General features: G+C 42.2%; 1 protein-coding gene across 10 annotated transcripts in view; it reads left to right on the forward strand.

Moving 5' to 3' along the window:
• Window positions 1-20,473, forward strand: part of Nrf1 (nuclear respiratory factor 1) — a 146,208-nt gene that overhangs the window by 94,514 nt on the left and 31,221 nt on the right. For all 10 annotated transcript variants that reach the window (XM_013503278.1, XM_005402417.2, XM_013503279.1 and 7 more), the window contains 4 exons: window positions 7,583-7,741; window positions 8,521-8,718; window positions 9,738-9,839; window positions 14,778-14,935. In XM_013503278.1, the coding sequence (XP_013358732.1) occupies window positions 7,583-7,741; window positions 8,521-8,718; window positions 9,738-9,839; window positions 14,778-14,935 (617 nt within the window). The remainder of the gene's footprint in view (window positions 1-7,582; window positions 7,742-8,520; window positions 8,719-9,737; window positions 9,840-14,777; window positions 14,936-20,473) is intronic.

The raw sequence follows: 20,473 nt of genomic DNA on the forward strand, positions 1-20,473 counted from the left end.
TGGTTGGGGCCTGACTTCATCCTTCTCTGACCTCTTCAGGGTCAGTGGAATTGGGAGATGTTTGATTTGAAAGTCCTTTACATGGTAATTGAGCCTAAATGGATATCAGGTACCTCAGAATCCCTGAACTCAAATACGTGCAAACCAAAAATAAGGAGAATGAGAGGAGTGTTCAGAAATGTTTAAGGATAACAAATTGTTGGACAGCAAAGAATTAAGTGTTAGATATCTAGCATAGTAAGAATTATTTTTCATTTTGGTTAGAGAAGGTCTTTTGTATGTGGGTGCATTTACGGTGCTGGGAATCAAACCCAGGGCCTTGCACATGGTAGGCAAGTGCTCTACCACTGAGCTATACCCTGGGCGCCTGTATTAGGGTTTTTAGAGTTTTAGAAGATCTTTTACTTTAAAACTATTTATGATTTCCACATAATCTTTAACTTTGATTGCCAGTGACATAAAGTTGATGTCCTTTTCTTTGCTGATTGTGTGCTGGGAAAGTAGTATTTTCTACTCCACTAGTTTGGGATGGGCTTACTGACCAAGCTGAGGCAATTTAGTCCCACACACAGCCCTAAATCAGAATGAGAGCAGCCAGGAAAGCTTATTGTAGCCCAATTAAAAGAGAGCCTGAGAGGTTAGGCTTTACCTTTGCTGATCCTGTTGATTATCTCCCTGTGGACTAAAGACAAACCTTCCTTAACAAGCATATTGAGAAGCTTTGGTTTCCAAAACTCTCTAGGACCAGTAATTAGTCCAAGTGGTAATGAGGACACAATACTGAATTCTAGAAAGGAGTCACTTAACACTTTCTCTTCCAGATAGCTAATTTCCCCGTTAATAGTTTCTTTGGCCTTAGCAGTATTTATATGAGACCTTATAAAACTCCTCTGTTAGAAATTATCATTTTCAATGAAGTCAGATTGTCACTGTGCATTTAAAAGTTTAAAAAAAAAAAAAAAAAACTACCCACAAAATGTATAGACTTGAGAAATGAATTTCTACTGGAAAAAAATTCCTTTAACTCTTCTTTTCATATGTCAAACTTTGTGTACTTGGGAACTGGCATTTTGAAAAGTTAAGATTTGCCTGTGAACTAGAACTTGCTCACCAGCAGCTAATTTCACTCCAGTTCCATTTTTTAACTTGTTGGATTTTCCCCGAGGAGGTTCCCTCCCCACTATATTACTTCTGTTTCTCCAGCCTCTCATGTTAGCCCTAGGATCTTCTTCCTGAGTGTTTGAAACATTTCTCATCCAGAGAGTTCTAAAAACATTGAAAAGTTTGATGCATTTACTGTACTGTCCTTTCTCATGGTTACACTTGAGTAACATTGTCTGACAGTTTTAATTATTAATAGCTTGAGTTTTTTTTTATTTTAAAGAGTAAAAGAAGGATAACATAGTAATAGGGAGGCTTACCGAATTACAGACAAAGTGGTAGGAAGTTATCAATGGTTGTTGTTTTACATATTGTTATCTACAAGATAGTTTCTCAGGAAAACAAATAGACAAATAATAGTGAACTACAGACAAAAGTGGTAGGTTATTATCAATGGTTGTTGTACTATACTTTGGTATCTTCAAGGTGGTTTCTAAAGAAAATAGAGCTATACATGAGTGACCAATTAAATAATCATTGACTATTCTCAATGGTTGTTGTAGGAAACGCATAGTAATAAACATACATCCATTTACGAAATAGCATAGGAACAATACAAACATTGCAGAGTTATGGACAGATTAGTAGGAAAATATCAGTGGCTGCTGTAATATATGGTGGTATCTTCAAAGTGGTTTCTCAGGAAGACAGAGATACGCAAGAAGGATCTAACAAGTAGTTAAGCCTAACAGTTGTGAAAAATAGCAAATTACCTCCTCACCAGTGACTCCTTTCACTGAGGTGTGATGGCTGGAAGGAAGGCCAGAATTGAAAAGAAGGACCGAGAGACTTGCACCTTTGTCTAGCAACAGGCTGTTTTCTTTTTCCTCTATGGTCATGATTACTCAGGGCTCCTCCACGGAGATGACTGTCTGGCCAGAGGGAGAAGGCAGAGTATGCCCCAGACCCCCTCATTCCTGTTAGACTAACTGGTAGGATGGGTCTGAGCTCTGGGGCCTCCACATCAGCGGGCAGACCAATCTCCAGTGGTCACCTTTGTATTCAGGGCATGGCCCAGGGAGATTCTTAGGGCAGTTCCTCTTGAGGTGGCCTGGCTTTTAATAGCGGTAGCAGATGAATGTGGTTGTCGAGTTCTTCTTGGGGCCCTGAGAATCAGACTTAGGGTCTGTTTGTCTTGTTGCTGCAGCAAAAACAGCTGCTTTTTCTTCGTCTCTTTGTTTTCTCTCCTTGGCCTCCTCCTGGTCACAGCTATAGAATACTGAGGAGGCAATCCTTACTAACATCTCAAGTGAGCCATCTGGGGCGAAAGCCATTTTTTGTAGCTTTTTCTCTCCAGCCTCCCAGCGCACTGGGACTCTGCAACCACTTAGTGTCCTGTCCCCAACCGTGAGCACAGGCAGCAGGAATCTCCATGCAGACCTCTCCAGAGCTCCACATGCTCCTCTACCACGGCCTGTACTGTCAGTGTAAGAATGGCTTCCAGGGGGTCTCCACAGGTATTGCGCAAGGTCCTACTGGTTTCTAGCTTCCAAATGGCTCTCATGACCCTGGTCAACTACACCTCTGAGTCTTTGGGCATAGTCTGTATTCTCGTGTTCTCTGAGTCCTTGTTCAGCAGCTGCTCCTCCACTGACTCTGGACCTTTCTGGTTCTCAACGGCAGGGGCAAGAGCAACCCGTTGTGTGGCACGTATTCCCAGGGGTTTCTTCATGTTGGGATGATTCACACAGGTCCCTGAGTGGACCTTCGCAGCTGGTGCATGGCGGGCCAATTGTGTCATTGCTTCTCTGTGCCATGATAGTTCTCAACTGCGTGGCAGCAGCTGGTCTGATGGCTGGTGAGCGCCAATGTGCGCTGCCTCGCAGCTTCTCAGACATCGGCTGCCCACCTCCGAGGCACCTGCGCGGCTGGGGTCCGGCCCAGAGGCCAGAAGTCCCCATCGCACAGCTTCCTTGAGCGCTGGTTCCCCGCCTCCCGGGCGCCTGCACGGCTGGGGTCTGGCCCAAAGGCCAGAGCTCCCTGCCATACAGCTTCCCGAGCACCGGCTCACTTATATGTTTTTAATGATCAAGAACCAGAGACTATATCACCTTAACTACCTGTACATTGGAAGCGCTTCGTCAGTGTAAGGAGTTGGCACATATGGTCAGTTGGGTTCTTTCTTGGTTCTAACATTCTTTATTTCTCATTCATACTTATTCATTTTCAGTCTGTCTGTCTGTCTGTCCCTCTGTCCATCCCCACCTCCCCCTCGCACTCATTTTTTTTTTCTCTCACTTTTTTTTTTTTTCGAGTACCAGGAATCGAACTCATGACCTTGCGCTTGCCAGGCAGGCACTATGCCAGCTGAGGTAAATCCCCAGCCCCTCTCTCACTCATTTATTTTTTATTTTTTATTTTTTATTTTTGTTTTTGTTTTTGTTTTTTTGTTGTTGTTGTTTTTTCCAGTACCAGGAATCAAACTCACAACGTCGCTCTTGCCAGGCAGGCACTGTGCCACTGAGCTAAATCCCCAGCCCCTCTGTCACTCACTTATAAGACAGAGTCTCACTATGTAATTCAGGTCTTGAACTCATGTAGCCCAGGCTGAGCTTGCAGTGATCCTCTTGCCTCAGCTTCGCAAGTGCTAGTATACAGGCATTTATCACCATACCTGGTTCTTTTTCATTGTCATAAATTTTATGTACCCTATGTACACAGATTCATGTGAACTCATCCCTCTCCTGCCCCTGCATTTTTCTGCTTTGTTCATCTTGAAAAACTAAGGATGACTATATTTGTATATGTTATAGTATCTTCAGTATCAGAGAACCATTACTAGAAATTAGCTATTTCTTTTGAATGGGAGGCTCCTTAATTTCCTTGATTTAAAGATAAACGCTCACCTGGACATGGTAGTGCATGCCCAGAGTCCCAACCATGTTGAAATGAGACAGAAACAAAGAATTGTAAGTTCAAACCCCAGTCTGAGCAGTTCAGCAAGACCCTGTCTCAAAATTAAAAACACAGAGGGGCCGAGGATGTAGCTCAGAGCAAAGGCCATGAGTTCATAAAATAAATACATTTTTAAAAATAAAGAAAAAACAAAGATAAAGCCTCACTTACCTTTTTGTCAAGTGGTTACACCATGTTGAATTAGAGCTATGTTACTGAATCTTCTGCTTTTGGAATAGCTATATATTTTATTCAGTAGATTAAGAGACTAGCTTGTTACAACTTTTCATAAAAAAAATAGTTAGTTTTACTCATAAAATCTGAATTAGTAATTGACACTTAGCTGTGATGTGTCTATGTAGGTGATAATTGTTCCAGGTGGGTGTGATAGTGCATGTCTGTAATTCCAGCACTCAGAGGCTGAAGCGGGAGGATCACGGTTTCAAGCCCAGCCAGGACAATTTAGTAAGACCCTATCACAAAATATATAAAAAGGGCTGAGGATATAATTCAGTGCAAAGGCTCTGGGTTCAGTCCTCAGTGCTTGGAGGTGGGGGGATAAATAGTCCCTATAAGAGTATATGTAAGCTAAGCTTTCAAATTTTATGACAAAAAGCCAGCTATAGGAGTTGTTGAGAAAAGATGGCTGATGACTGAAGTGAAAATAAAACTGCTGCTAATTCAGTGCAACTATAATTCAATAAATGCTATCAGTAATTCTCTTAACTCACCCTGCATGTTTGCCATTACCATTGTTGGTTTTCCTGGAGGAACTTGTCATGCTGACTTTCCTGATGAACTCGGCTGCTCTCATCCTTGAAGGAGCTCGGGACCTTGTTGTCGCTGAGAATGGCTGTGGTTCACTTTGGGGAAGCTCTGGTCCTTATTTGAGCATCGATCGCTTCCTGGCTCTGGAGGGGAAGGTGGTGCACAGCTCAGTCTCCTAGAGAAACTTGTAGCATTGGCTTTCCTGATGGGAACTCAGCTGTTGAACTGTTGGAGGAGCTCCGGACCTCACTGTCACTGAGGATGGCAGTGGTACTTTTCAGGGACGCTCTGATCTTTACTTTGAGCATCGCTTCCTGGCTGCAGGGCAGATCCCTCAGCCTGCTAGCACAGATCCTTCATCCCACTGGTACAGACTTTCTAACTTCCACCTCTGACCTTGGGGCCTTCTCAGCATAGGTCCATGATACAGTCCTGCCTGAGACTGTCGAGGGCTCTTTGCCTCTGGTTAGACTTGTGAGGGGCATTGTTATGGGTCTAGGTCTTCAGCTGGACTCAAGCAAGACATTACCATGGGATCCAGGCCCTCAGCTGGATTCTTTGGTCTTTAGTGTGTGGACAGATTTCCTGCACTCTTTTTGTATATGACTCTATGGATGACTGTTGTAAAACAGTTTTATAAATTATGTTTCCTGTATTGTTTCCCCTTGTAAACCCCAAACTACAACAATTACTGTTTTGCAGATGAGAAAATTAAGATTTAAAGAGAGCTGAGATTCACAATCAAGTGAGTCTAGAGCCTGTGCTCATGTTAATAGAAGGAGCTCACTTGGTTACTAGCTGGGCATGATGATGTGTGCATATAATCCCAGCTCTCAGAAGGCTAAAGCAGGAAGGTCATGAGTTCAAGGCCTTGGCTACATAGCAAAGCCCTAAAAAAGTAGGAATATTGTCTGTGAATAATAAGCCCATTTCTGGCCCTAATCTGAGACTAGAAAAAGACACCTTCCAAGAAGGAAGAAATGACTTTGAGATGCACTTTCTTAAAATAACTGGAAAATGACCTCATGAGCCTGCTGACAGCCAAGGCTTGCAAATGGATACATTTCTGTTAGCCTGATGCTTGATGCAGGAGAGCCAACCTATATGGAGTGCATTATATCATGTCCTCCAGGCAGGAGCCTGTCTGCGAGAGGGGACTTAAGGCGGTGCAGTCACAGATGTCAATGTAAATTCTGTCAACCAGACCTGTCTTTATTAGGTAAATATTACTGATCTGGGTTCCTGGTTCCCTCTTATGTAACTATTTGTTGCATCTTAAGGTAAAATAATATTCAGTATTTATTATAAGAATTTTAAGGGGCCTAGGGATATAGCTCAGTGGCACAGCACCTGCCTGGCAAGCACAAGGTCCTGAGTTAGATTCCCGGTACCAAAAAAAAAATTTTTAAGAACACCCAATAGTTGGATAAGATCTTCAATATTAAAGTGTTGCTATGTTCCTTCTTTCATGAATGAAGAGTTCCTTTTATTTTTTTATTGTAAGTATTCCTGGTAGATAAACTGGAGGGAGCGGGAGGGAGCACATGCCAGGTCCTGGAGTCTGTCCCCTTCTAAAACAGCCCCTCTTCCTGCTTTAGCCTTCTGAGAGCTGGGCTTCGCACTGCACAGGCAGAGCACATTGTCCTTGGTGGATGCAGGATGCCGCTTCTCCATGCAGTAGTGTTACAGACCACCAGGTTAAAATGAGAGTAGTGTCTGGGAGGAGTTCTAAAATTATAACCTGATGAACTGCTTTTCTTGGAAAAATTATTATCAGTGATGAAGAATATCTGCAAAGTAGCTGGCCCAGGCATACATACTCAGAGCAAGTTGCTATGCCAGGAAATAAAGAAGGACAGTAGACTCTGTGATTTAAAACCTATTTGATCTGGATTTGATTTGTAAAATAATCTAAGTGAAGTCTATGATGCACTTAAAATCATAGAAATTTACCTCTATCTATAGGTGAGACTCATGGACAATGGCCTAGCTTATTAGAAACTTTCTAGAAGAACATTAAGGGTTTTCCCCCATTTTATTAAGTAAAAGTTACTTGCCTGGGTATAGTGGTGGACACCTGTAAACTCAGCATTCAGAGGGCTGAGGTAGGAGGATCACTGTGAGTTTGAGGTTAGCCTAGGCTGCATATTGAGTTCAAGACCAATCTGAACTACATAGCAAGACCCTGTCTCAAAAAACAAAGTATTTTTATATATTCTATAATCATCCCTCTTACTGAATTGTCTAGTTGTTGTAGTAGTTTTTCATGTGATTCTCTGGGGTTTGCCAGATACACAGTCATTTCATCTATAACTAATGATGACGTGACCTGCTCCTCACCTCTTATTCCACTCTTCTCTAATTGCATTGGTTACCACATCTATAGCAATGTTGAAAACACCTTGCTTGGACACCTTTAATGTGTGGAACCTATAGAAGGGAAGTAAGCTCTAGTGCCAGTAGTGCCTTACAAGGCAGAAGTCAAACCTGGGGGTAGATATTCTTGATCTTTCAGGAGCAAGTCTACAACATGTAGCTTAAGAGGCCCTGTAACAACATATGTACACCTCTCCATCATGTGTGGAGCTCTAGTAAGCTGAGGAAGACAGTGGGTTCTCAGCTGTCACATTGGGAGTTCTCTGGGGCCCAGCAGAAAGACGCTCTGTTTCATAATCTTAGAATTTGGTAGAGGACATGAACACCCCCATGTACTTCATCAGTACTTCATAAATACCAATGTCACCCTCTTCTCTTCTAGGCCCAGCTTCGGGCATTTATCCCAGAGATGCTCAAGTACTCTACAGGTCGGGGGAAACCAGGCTGGGGGAAGGAGAGCTGCAAGCCCATCTGGTGGCCTGAAGACATCCCTTGGGCAAATGTCCGGAGTGACGTCCGCACAGAAGAACAGAAGCAGAGGGTGAGGTTCCTCTGGACTGCATTGGCCATTGCTTTTGCATTCTGAATCAGTTGCCTCAATTTTTGTCATTCCTGCTTCTTACGCTAGAAAGACTAAAAATATTGGTGTAACAGTCCAACTTTTCCTCCAAAGAAGTTTACTGTTCTCTGAGTTACAGCCGTTTCCTGGCATCACTCTGTCACCATAGACAGAAGACCAGGATAAGCCTGTGAATTTATACTTTGTCTTCCTAGTTACTTTTTGGAGCAGCTTTAATTTTATAAGTTCTTGTGAAAACCAAAGGGACTCCAAGTGAAAGTGTTCATCATGTCAAGACTTGAAATATCTTTATTTCTGATTAGCAACAATCACTGTCCAAAAATATAAATATGGTATTAGGGAGGTATGATGTCTACCAAGGGAGTCTGCTAACAGGAAAACTTTGAAAAGAAAGACTAAACTAGATAACATCCCTTACTTTTTCTGCATGTTTTTGACTGGAAGTATAATGTACAATTTTTGGCCAGGGTAATCTTCCTTTGTGAGAAACTTAAGTTTGACCTCAGATTGGAATAGAGTATAAAACCCCAAAATTAACCTAAATGTTGATCAGGAAGGAAACCAATGGGAATCCTTTTTCGATACTTGGTTCTTGGTTTCTTAGTGCCAGAGTCAGTCTGTGGGAAATAATCTTGAGAGAGTTTACTCTATGTTTGATTTAATTTCTTTGACGAGTAAGCAGCCAGTTTCTCCATAGTGGGACTAAGGCCTAATGTACTTTTCCGGTCTTTTGTTGACAGGTTTCATGGACCCAGGCACTACGGACCATAGTTAAAAACTGCTATAAGCAGCACGGACGAGAAGATCTCTTGTACGCTTTTGAAGATCAGCAAACACAAACACAGGCCACCACCACCCACAGCATAGCCCACCTCGTCCCGTCACAGACTGTAGTGCAAACTTTTAGCAACCCAGATGGCACTGTCTCACTTATCCAGGTGAGTAAACCTCATGGTTTCTGGGGGGCTGATCAGCAGAGTCCCCACCTCACATAGAGAAGCCCTTGTATGGGTTTCCTACAGCTCCCTAGGTTCCTTACCTAAAATTGACTCCTGAACAATATTGTAAATTGCTTGCATTTTACTTAATTCAGAGCTATGAGCAGCTTTTCTGGCATTTCCAAAACAAAACACTTTTTTTTGTTGCTTTTTTTGAGACAAGGTCTCCTATACAATTTAGGCTAGCCTTGACAGTGTAGCCCAGATGGGCCTCGAACTTGTGGAAATCCTCCTGGCTCAGACTCCCAAGTGCTGGGATTATAGGCATGCACCACCATGCCCAGCTGCAAAGTGCTTTTAAAAAGCTTCTTTTTACTGTTTCACTGTCAGTGGCATGGGAATATTCTGTTGTTTTGTTTTGGTTTTTGTCTTTTTTGAGACAGGGTCTCACTGTGCAGTCAGGCTGGCCTTGAGCTCACTTTGTAGCCCAGGCTGGTCTTGAACTCACAATGATCCTCCTGTCTCAGCCTCCTGAGTGCTGGGATTACAGGCATATGCCACCACACCTGGCTCCTGGGAATATTCTGAATTACTTCTTATAGCTGAGTATGGTGGTAAACACCCGTAATCCCAGTACTTGTAAGGCTGAGACAGGATTGCTGCAAGTTTGAGCCAGCAGGGTATACATAGTGAGACTCTGTCTCAAATAAACAAACAAACACAGAAAAGAAAATATAAATTACTTTTTCTGAGATGAAATAGTTTATTGACAGATAGGAAACTGTAAAGTTCAGGTGGGGGTTAGAGTAGGAAATTGGTTGGCTGGCTCTTTAGTATTGTTTCGTTTAATTGAAGTAAAATCCTGAAACTTGTGTTGGTGTTCAATAACTCATTTCACGTCACCAGGTTTATTAACCTCTATCTATGCTGAATTTGCTGTTCAGTGCATCTTAGTTTCTGAGTAAGGCAAGGCAGAGGCCCATCCATAGATACTGACCACTTTCCATGATTCTCTTCAGGTTGGTACGGGGGCAACAGTAGCCACATTGGCTGATGCTTCAGAATTGCCAACCACAGTCACTGTAGCACAGGTGAATTACTCTGCTGTGGCTGATGGAGAGGTAAGAGAAAACATCCTGTCTCCATCTATTTAAATACCTGGATGAATGGGTGAGGGAGAACTGAGAATCCAGAAGACCAAGTTGTAGCCTTCACGTGGGTAGCATTTTATTATTTAAACCTTTTCAACGCCATGCCATGATAGTTTAGGGAATTATGCCATGTGTGTGCATTCTGACATTAAAATCCATGGACCACTGTTACCAAAACCCAACCAGTAGGAACTTACAGTTTTTATATTTGCAATATAGCATTTTTTATGATACACTAGAAAAGGGATTATTTATCTAACCCTTTTCTATGAAAAGGATCATGTGAGGCCCTAGTATGCAAAAAGTATGCAATAACCTAAGTAGGTGGAAAGAAATAAAAAATTCTACAGTCTTAAGCAGTTTAAAATTAATCAGGGATAAGTACAAATTGCATAGACATTTAGCATTGAACAAGGAAAGATGTTTTTTAAAAATATGGAGGGCTGGGGATATAGCTCAGTGGCACTGTGGCTGCCTGGCAAGCACAAGGTCGTGAGTTCAATTCCCAGTGCCAAATGAATGAAATTATGTATGTTAACTTTAAAATATACCATGGCTGTGTGTGGTATTAAGGAGGGAGGATCACTTGAGCTCACAAGTTCAAGACCAGCATGGGCAACAAGACAAAATTAATTCATTAATTTTTATTTTTATGACATTTTAAAATGCAGATAGTACAGAAACTTATTCTGTCCTCTGATAGGACCACCAGGTGATATTAAGTGCAACGAGTGCCAGAAAAACCAAAATAGAGTGATATCTGATGATAATGCTGTGTGATTTTACTGGAAGAAATAAAACACCAAACTATAAACACATTAGAGACAAGAACCTTAATCAGAACTATCACACATGTAACAGTTTTGAAATAACAAGTCATTTTGGTGGGCATTTTTTTAAATGAATGTCTTTTTTTTTTTTTTTTTGGTCTTTTTGAGACAGGGTCTCACGATACAGTTCAGGCTGACCTTAAACTCACTTTGTAGCCCAGGCTGCTTTCAAACTCCCAACAATCCTACCTCAGCCTCCCAAGTGCTGGGGTTACAGGCGTGTGCCACCATGCCCAGCTATGTAAATATCAGTTTAGCTGAAATATATATAAGCTAAATAACACATAGGAAATGTAAATAAAGGAATATGTTCTATCCATACAGCAAACTGTCATGGTACCCCGAGCCAGACACTATAAATACTTAGACACAGGACAATAAAGCCTGCCCTTGCCTGGAAGAAGCACACAGGCAAGTGGTGGGGAAAGAAACCCTACAGTGAAGCACGGTAGTGAGCTAAGGGCCTAGCAGCAAGTCCAGGGCACTGCGGGACCCAGAGAAGAGAGACTTTAGTCTTGGACTACATGGAAGGGGTGTTGTCTCCAGAAACACTTCCTGGGGCAGGTAGCACTGAGCTCAGGGGACGAGAGTAACTCACAAAGCAAAGGGTACAAGGATAGGAGCTGTGTTCTATCAAAGGCAGAGGCACATTCCATGTGCTGAGTTACAAAGCAGGGAACGGCCATAGTGCTCTCTCTAGCTAATTTGAAGGGCCTCTGTAGTGACTCACTCAGAAATACAGAGAATCTAATGGGATATCTTCAACTACTACTCCTGCCCCTGAGGCCCCTTTTCTGGGACATGGATGGTGACATAGATAACCATACACTAGCTCCCAACAGATAGGAATTCAGAGCAACAAGAACTCAAGCAACCCAGCCAAGATGCTGAGATTCCAGGATAGGAAATGCCAAGTGGATGATAGAACTGAACCTAATTTATCTATCACCTGCCACATTTCTCTTCCTGGGGCTGGGGATGTAGCTCAGTGGCATAAGTGCTTGCCTTGCAAGCCTGAGGTCACAAGTTCGATTCCTGGTACCAAAAAAAGCATATTTCTCTTCCTGTTTCTTCCAATTTTCTTCCCACTGTCTACCATCATCCCATTAATCTCATTCTGAATAATTTCAGTTATAATTGCATTTGTGGTGAAATGTACCTATGCTGAATTCTTGCCACTGGTGTATGGGGACTTGGGAACTGCTCTGGACCAAGCTCAGGGGACACAGCAGTAATGTGATAGCTACAAGCAAAGCTGGGTCAGAAAAGAGGAAGACTGCCAGTGGCCATATGTGATGGTGCTATCAGCGTCAGCAGCTGTTTCTGGTTTTGGTTTTGTTTGTGTTTTGGTTTTTTGGGGGAGGTTCTTGGAGACAGGGTCTCGCTATGTAGATTAGGCTGGCCTTGAGCTCACTATGTAACTGAGGCTGGCCTTGAGCTCACTATGTAACTGAGGCTGGCCTTGAACTAGCAGATTCCCCTGCTTGTTGGTTTTTTGTTTTTGAGTGGAATCAGTAACCATCTAAAAACTGGTAGTGTAGCTTGCTGTCCAAAGTGGCATTGTTAGCAACAAAGCTCATTGGAGAAGTGAATTCATATCTTGGGAATCAAGAGTTTAGGGAGTTCCTGACTAAGTCACTTTGTAGCTCTCAGAACCTCTGCCTCTGTAGCAAGGGGCCATGAAAACCTGCTGGCATCCTGTTCTTAAGAGTACCCAAGGCACATACTAAGGGAACTCAAAAGAATGTCTCTTTCTCTGGAAGGCTTCTGAGAAACATTCTGAGAAGCATTATCATAATCTGAGGATGCTAATAGAACCAAAGCAAGAGGTATTTTAAATATCTCTCCCAGAGCTTTTGGCACTTTCTTGGGGACACAGAAGTAGGCAGATACAAAGTAAGCGCTCACTGGGCCCAGTATTGTAAAGCAGGGACAGTAGAGCCCCAGGAAACACCACTAATATCCTAAGGTCCAGAAAGATATCAGACCCAAGCACATGTATTACTCCGTACATCTGAATAGAAACTGCCTATGCTGCCTCACTGCATTTTGTTTTTGAGGGGAGATAATTAATCAGGCAATATTCACTGAACTGAATGGGTTGAAGTAGCTAAACAACGGGTATCTAGAAGTGAAAAATTTCTCCCTGCAAGGAATTGTGCTAAAAATCAGTGGTTCTCAGCCTAGGGCCAGCAAGAACATTTGTCAATATCTAGAGATATTTTTGGGTTTTTGTTTGTTTTTTGATTTTTGAGACAGGGTCTTGCTTTGAAGTTCAAGCTGGGCTTGCACTCACTATGGCTAACCTTGACCTCACAGCAATCTTCCTGTCTCAGCCTTCCAAGTGCTGGGACTACAGGCGTGCGCCACTACACCTGGTGCAATATCTAGAGGTATTTTTGATTATCATGACTAGGGTGCCATGGCATCTAGTAGCTACCCTGTAATGTAGAGGACAGCCTCCCACAACAGTGGTCAGGCCCAAAATGTTAATAGCACCAAGGTTGAGAAACTCTATGCTAGCTATGACCAAGCTGGCTTCTCATTTACTCTGTTACCAGAAAGGTTAGTTTTTTAGTTTGGTTTCTTCATAATTCCTCACCCACTAAAAAGAAAGCATTTTTTGCTATATGTATATACACACACATACCTATAAAGTATTAAGTATATGCCTCTGCCAGGCTACAAAGTGAGCTCAAGGCCAGCCTGAACTGCATAGTGAGACCTCTCAAAAAAGGACAGATAGATGATAGATAGATAAATAGATAGATAGATAGATAGATAGATAGATAGATAGATAGATAGATAAATTTTAAAAAATGCCTCTGGGCTGGGGATGTGGCTTAGTTGTAGAACTCCTACCCAACATGTGTAAGTCCCTCATTTTACACTTCTGCACTGGAGGGGAAACATTACTGAGTATAGCAGTTTCCATCAGAAATCAAAATACGAAATAACTGATTTATAATTCTACCTTTAGGCATTTATCCAGAAATAGTTAGACTCATGTGCTATACAAAGTGGTATGTATGGATATTCCACACAGCATTGTTGGTAATAGCAAAAGACTAAAAACTATCTGAATGCCCGTTAAAAGATGGCTGGTAAGTCAATCACGGTGTTTCTATGTAGTGCAATGCTCTGTAGCAATTATTATGACACAGTTTTCTGTGTTCTAAAGTGGAATCATTTCTGAGATGTGTTGCTCAGGGGGGAAGCAAAGTATAAAAAATAGGTAGACTATGCTATCATTTTTACTGCTAAATTGGAAGGAACAGAAAGGTGAAAACAGGGCATGTGCATGTGTGTGAATGCATTTGCATCGAGAGAGAATACCTCTGCAAATACAAGAAAATGGGTAACAGTAATAAACCCTTGGGGCAGAGTCTGGAGTACTGGCATTATTCCCTTTGGTGCAGTTTGATTTATCATGTATAACATAATGTTTTGAAATATGTATACATTGTGGGGTGGCTAAAGCAAGCTAATTAACACATACATTACTTCACATACCTATTTTTTACAGCAAAAGCACAATTATATGTATTGTCTATTCAAAATTTAACCTTAATTTTTAATCAATAATATATTAAAAGTATACAGTGGAAAATTTACTTTCTGTCTGCCGTCCAACCCCAAGAAAGTATTTTCAATGGGTTTGTGTGTGTGTGTGTCCCAGAATTTCCTTTATGCAAATATAAGCAAATTCAAATATATATTTTACTACCCCTCCTTTTTTACACAAACAATAACATACTAAAAACCCTGTCTGTGAACCATAGGTCGTGTTGATGTAAAAGTGTATATTTATTTGATGAAAAGCATGGCAATTTATTATAAAAATCACTGTTTTTAAGATCATAACCCTGCTGGGCATGGTGGCGCACACCTGTAATCCCAGCATTTGGGAAGCTGAGGCAGGAGGATCGCTGCAAGTTTGAGACCAGCCTGGGCTACAAAGTGAGCTCAAGGCCAGCCTGAACTGCATAGCAAGACCCTGTCTCAAAAAGACAAAAAAAAAAAAATCATAACCCTTTTGTGGCTCTGACCTTTGACTGTCTTGTCCTTTCTACTTCAGGTGGAACAAAACTGGGCCACATTACAGGGAGGTGAGATGACCATCCAGACAACGCAGGCATCAGAGGCCACCCAGGCAGTGGCGTCCTTGGCAGAGGCCGCAGTGGCAGCTTCTCAGGAGATGCAACAGGGAGCCACCGTCACCATGGCGCTGAACAGGTGGAGGCAGGGGCAGGGTAGATGAGGGTCTCAGGGCTGACTGGTGGCCCCATGGCTCATTCCGAGGCAGTGGGAACTAATACTCTCCACCTGTAAGACATTGTAGGTTGGTTTTGAGGAAGCCCTTGTGAAGAAAAGTACTTTTTCTGCAGGAGTGTTTTGGGAGAGAGCTACAGAATGGGATGCTCCGTTAGGGGGTAGTTTCCAAAACAGGATTGCATTGTTTTCTCCTAGGTTCTTTCTATTGGTTGTTGATTGGAAAGCTTATCCCCATTTCATTCTTCCTCTTCTTCCTAACATAATTTTATTTTCAAACAACCTGGGCATTGTGATTATGGCTGAGGATGGACCCTGGAGCCAAGCTTCCTGAGCCTGAAGCCCAGCCCTGTTACTTTCTAACTGGCTGACCTTGGGCAGTTTATTTGAAGTCTCATACCCATACTTTCCTTGTCTGTGAAATGGGTGTAATAACTGTACCTGCCTTGCTGGGCTGTTATGAGAACTGAGAAGGTTACTGCATGTGAGAGGCTTTGACCCGCACTTGGCATGCAGTAAGGGCTGCAGTTATCGTGCATGACAGCTGTTAGTCACAGAACTCTGTGACATAGCAGCACCCTATCGGGTAAGCTTGGGAAAGGCTTCAGCACATAATTGCTGCTTTTGGAGAAATCATGCTCTTAGTGGGGAGACTGATTTCAGTAAAACACATGTTGAACAATATGAGAGTATAATTCCCTCCTGAATCGTATAGTACAGACTGTGAACACTGTAGAAGTTCAGAGAGGTAAATCGCCTTCCCCAGAATATAAAATCCAGCTGCAGTTTAAATTGGTTGGGGTAGATGAAAAGTACTGATGGGTTTGTGTACAAACAGCATACTGTGTGAGGCTGTACAGAGTGGTAGTTAAGAAAAGGGCTCCAAGGTCTCATAAATCCTCTTTGAATCCCAGCTCCACCACTTGCCTTTTACTCTTGGGAAGCTTAACCCCTGAGCCTTGGTTTTCTTCTTGTTATAAGACTAATGCTCATCTCACTAAGATTCGGTACAATGATTACTATAAAACCCTCATTAAGGTGTCCAGCTCCTGTTTAGCACCTTAGGAATTATAGCTATTGTCATTTAAATTATATTTCAAGATCTGTCTATTCATAATTGATTATACTGAAAAGTGATTATGAGACCAGCTAGAAAGAGGCATTCCGGGTCTGCCTTATTAAAGACTTGGGAACTAATATAAGAATGGAGATAAAGTGACTGATTTTGCAGGCTGTAATAACCAGAATTTGGTGGTTGATCATCAACAGAAGACTGAAACACACACAAACATCATTGGCCTGTGAGAGTTACCTGAGTTCCTGAGTAACCTGCAATTGCAACTGTTTCTCAGCCTGTTTGTTGAACCATGTCACTTTCTGGCAACATGAAAGTCTTACTCAGTTTATTATGTGTTGGCTCAGTCTTACTCCTGTCTCTCAGAGGAAACATCAAGATAAACTTCCTAAAAGCATGGTTCAAGTGAGAACCTCTCTCTCTTTATAGTCTGGTGACTTCTGTGACTGTGAATTTGGGCTTAACAGGCCATCATTATAAATCAGCAAAACTTGAGCCTTCCAGTCAGCACCCTGGATGTTCCAGTGAGGTGTGAGTGTCCCTGGGAGCCCTGTACATAGTGGAAAATCTGAGGCCCATTCTGACTCCCTTTGCTGTGAGGACTAGGCTTATTTCCCAAGCAGCAAGGGTAATGGTATTCCCTGAGGGCTTGTTAACAAACTTGGATGCAGCTGAGGTGGCCACAGTGTTTACTCCAAAGGAAGGAGAATGTGTTTTATGTGGATGAAGGAGGGGTAAAGAGATGTTGAAATCTGTTTGCAATCAAATAGTCCAGTGTCCCAGTGAGTCTTGGGGGAGTGGTGTGTTGCTGCTTCTGCCCACATTGAAGGTGGCAAACCCAACAGCTAAGACAGGACTATAGCAAGCTATCACCCACAGTAATGTCTCAATCGGGTGGGCTAGACTGAAGGCAAGCCTTTGGTGATGGCTTCTCTGTGAATGAGTTGCAGTAGAGCCTTTTAGCCCCTGCCCTCACAGCCTTGCCATACAGCTCCTTGTTGGAAATCATCATAGTAAAAAAACACAGAGAAATCTTATTTGTTCCTATGGTAACAAAGTGATTTCATAGCCTGCTACCTGCCAGCCTTCTCTGTTTCAGGTGCAGCTGTAAGAAGTATGGTTCTCTAATGACCACCTGCACCTCTGCTGCACTGTAAACAGCAGATGTGAGCCCAGGACGAGAAGGGCGAGGCCATCTCTATGTGATGGCAGGTGGGGCTTGGAAGACAGGGAGACTCCCGCAGCCAGGGCCCTTACAGAGGAAGGGGATCAGGACAGATGCAGGACAGACTTGTTTTTCAGCCATGCTGTTAAAGAGTTTCATGCAGCAAATCAGAACGGGGCCCGGGCGCTCCATGGCCTTAGCCCACCCTGGCTTTGGGACACCCCAAAGAGCTGAAAAATAGGTTAATTTTAATTTTTAAAATGAACAGTAGCCAGGCATGGTGGCACACATCTATAATCCCAGCACTTGAAAGGCTGAGGCAGGAGGATCATTGCAAGTTCAAGGCCAGCCTGGGCTACAAAGTGAGTTTAAGAACAGCCTGAACTGGCATAGTGAGACCCTGTCTCAAAAGAAAGAAAGAGAGAGAGAGAGAAAGAGAGAGAGGGAGGGAAGAAGGAAAGAAAGAAAGAAAGAAAAAGTACATGAGCATTTTAGGAATGAAGTAGAGAAGGAATCAAGGGGAACAAATGAAAAGCAGAGAATCACAACTTTAAAAAAAAAAAAGCTATTTAGTCCAAACAACCAGAGAGGAAGGGAAGTAATACCGGTATTTATTTGTTGTCATACAGTGGTGAATTTGAAGTTTGGTTTGGTTTCCTTTGGGTTTGGGCGGTAATGAGGAATGAACCCAGGGCCTTCATGCTGGGGTACATCTCTAGCCTGCCCCCCACCTTTTTTTTGACAGGGGCTCACTAAGTTGCCCAGGCTCTACGTTTGAACTTACGTTCTTCCTGTGTCAGCCTCCCAGAGTGCTGGGGTCACAGTCATATGCAACCATGCCTGGCTTCAAAGTTTTAGTTCTTAGGGGCCGGGGATTTAGCTCAGCGGCAAAAGCGTTTGCCTGGCAAGCGCAAGGTCGTGAGTTTGGTTCCCGGTACCGGAGAAAAACCAAAAAAAAAAAAACAGCAACAAAGTTTTAGTTCTTTAGTTATGTAATCAGATTTATCATCCCACTTAAACAGCAGGTCTTCCTGTAAATTCAGTCCTTATATATGCTCAATACAGTTCTGGTTTGGAAATTATTTTTGTCTAAAAACTATATAGTGATAAAGCAAGAACATTTTAATCTCTATTCATTGTCTTTGTGGCATAACAGAAAACACCCATCACATGCCTGAAATCCCAGTGCTCTAAGAGCCTAAAGCAGGAATATTGCAAGTTTGAGCCTACCTTGGGTGACTTAGTGAGATCTTGTCTCAAAAATAAAAAAATAATAAACGTACTGGGAATGTGGTTCAGTGTAAAGGCCCTTACTTTAACCCTACCAAAAAACATCACCCACCTGTCAGCCTGGAACCCCCATCAGGCCCCTTATCCCTGGGCGTCCCAGATTGCTCTAGGTTATTGCTGGTTTTCATCTTTCCTTTACTCATATCACAGGAATTAAAGAAAATAACTTCTAGATATTTAGAGCTTGATAGAGCAATAGGTATGGCCCTGTACAGGGATTCCAAGTCAGGGCCTGACAGCTGCCCTTGCCTGCCTTGCCCAGGAAACTGCAAGTATGTTGTCCAGGGTCTGTGCTTTTCTCTTTTCTATGGAGTCTCAGTCAGACTGGAAGTATTCTGTCATTAATTCATGATAGCTAGACACTGTAAAATTGGCTGGTAATATTTATTGATACAAGTTTCTTAGAAAAATATTTAAAGTTAAGGCCCTAGATGCTAAATACAGTATTTGTTACGTTGTCTCTATTAAATACTTAGAAAGCACTTTACACTTAAATTCTGTCATGAAAAATGTGAAGCACAGCCTTCATAGTAATTCTAGATCAGGACTTCCTGCTGGCTCTGAGTACCCATTATGAGTAGTGGGAAATAACTCCCTCCCAAGAGCATCTTAACAGAGAGAACAGGCTTAGCTTGTATCTGGCTGCATGTCAAATCTACAACGATGCTCAGCTTTTTGTTCAGCTTCAATTATACTCCAGTATTTTTTTTTATAAAGGAAGAAAATAATTTTGAAATAATGATGACCTTGAGGGGAATAAAAGAAACCTATAAATTTTGTTTATCTTTCCCACTAGAAGCAGTTGCCATAGGTAGCCAACTTTAACAGATGAAAAGATCAATTGGGCATAGTGGTACATGCCTGTAATCCTATCAACTCCAGGGACTGAGGCAAGAGAATCACAAGTTTAAAACCAGCCTGCACAATTTAGTGAGACCCTCTCTCAAATTAAAAAATAAAAAGGGCTAGGCATGGTGGTGTAATCCCAGCCCTCGGGAGGCTGGGGCAGGAGGATCGCTGCTGAGTTTAAGGCCAGCCTGGGCTATATATAGTGAGTTCAAGACCAGCCTGAACTATGTAGCAAGACCCTCAAAAAAAAAGGGATTGGGGATGTTGCTCAGTACTTGTTGTATTCCATCCCTGGTATAGTACAAAGCAGAAAAGGAAAAGATCAGCAATTTTGCATTTATTGCTTTGAATAGATATCAGGCTATTTACATGGGAAAATATAATGTTAAGTGGGGGGGGGGAGTCTGTAAAAACATGTACAAGTCAGGCATGATGCACACCTGTAATCCCAGTACTCTAAGAAGCTGAGGTAGGAAGATCACAAATTCAAGCTCAGCTCAGACAGTTTAGTAACTCAGCAAGACCTCAAACAAGGGTGGGGATGTAGCTCAGTGCCAAGGCCCTGTGTTCAATCCACATTACCAAGAAAAAAAAAAGAAAATATATGTACACAAAGGATAACACTGGATAGTAATTAGAAACCATATGAAGATAAATACAGTAATATTATTAGGATGTCAATATTGCTCAAAATAGTCTACAGATTCAGTGCAATTCCTTTAAAATCCCAATGATATTGTTTGTAGAAATAGAAAAACCCATCCTAAAATTCATTTGGAATTTCAGTGGGCTGCAAATCGCCAAAATGAAAAAGAACAGAACTGAAGAACTCACATTTCTGATTTCAGTACCTACTCAAAGTTACACTAATCGGGCCAGGGATGTAACTCAGTGGCACAGCACCTGCCTGAGTTCAATTCCTGGCACACCCCCAAAAAAGTTACAATAATCAAAACAGTATGGTACTGGCCTAAAGACAGTCATATAAACCAATCAGATAGAATAGGAAGCCTAGAAATAAACCTTTCCATATGTGGTTAAGTGACTGATAACAGTGGTGCCAAGACCATCCAGTAGGGAATGAATAGTCTTCAAGGATGAGTGTTGGGGAGGCTGAATATCC

This window comes from Chinchilla lanigera, unplaced genomic scaffold, assembly GCF_000276665.1.
Source record: "Chinchilla lanigera isolate Chin_1 unplaced genomic scaffold, ChiLan1.0 scaffold00078, whole genome shotgun sequence".
NCBI lineage: Eukaryota > Metazoa > Chordata > Mammalia > Rodentia > Chinchillidae > Chinchilla > Chinchilla lanigera.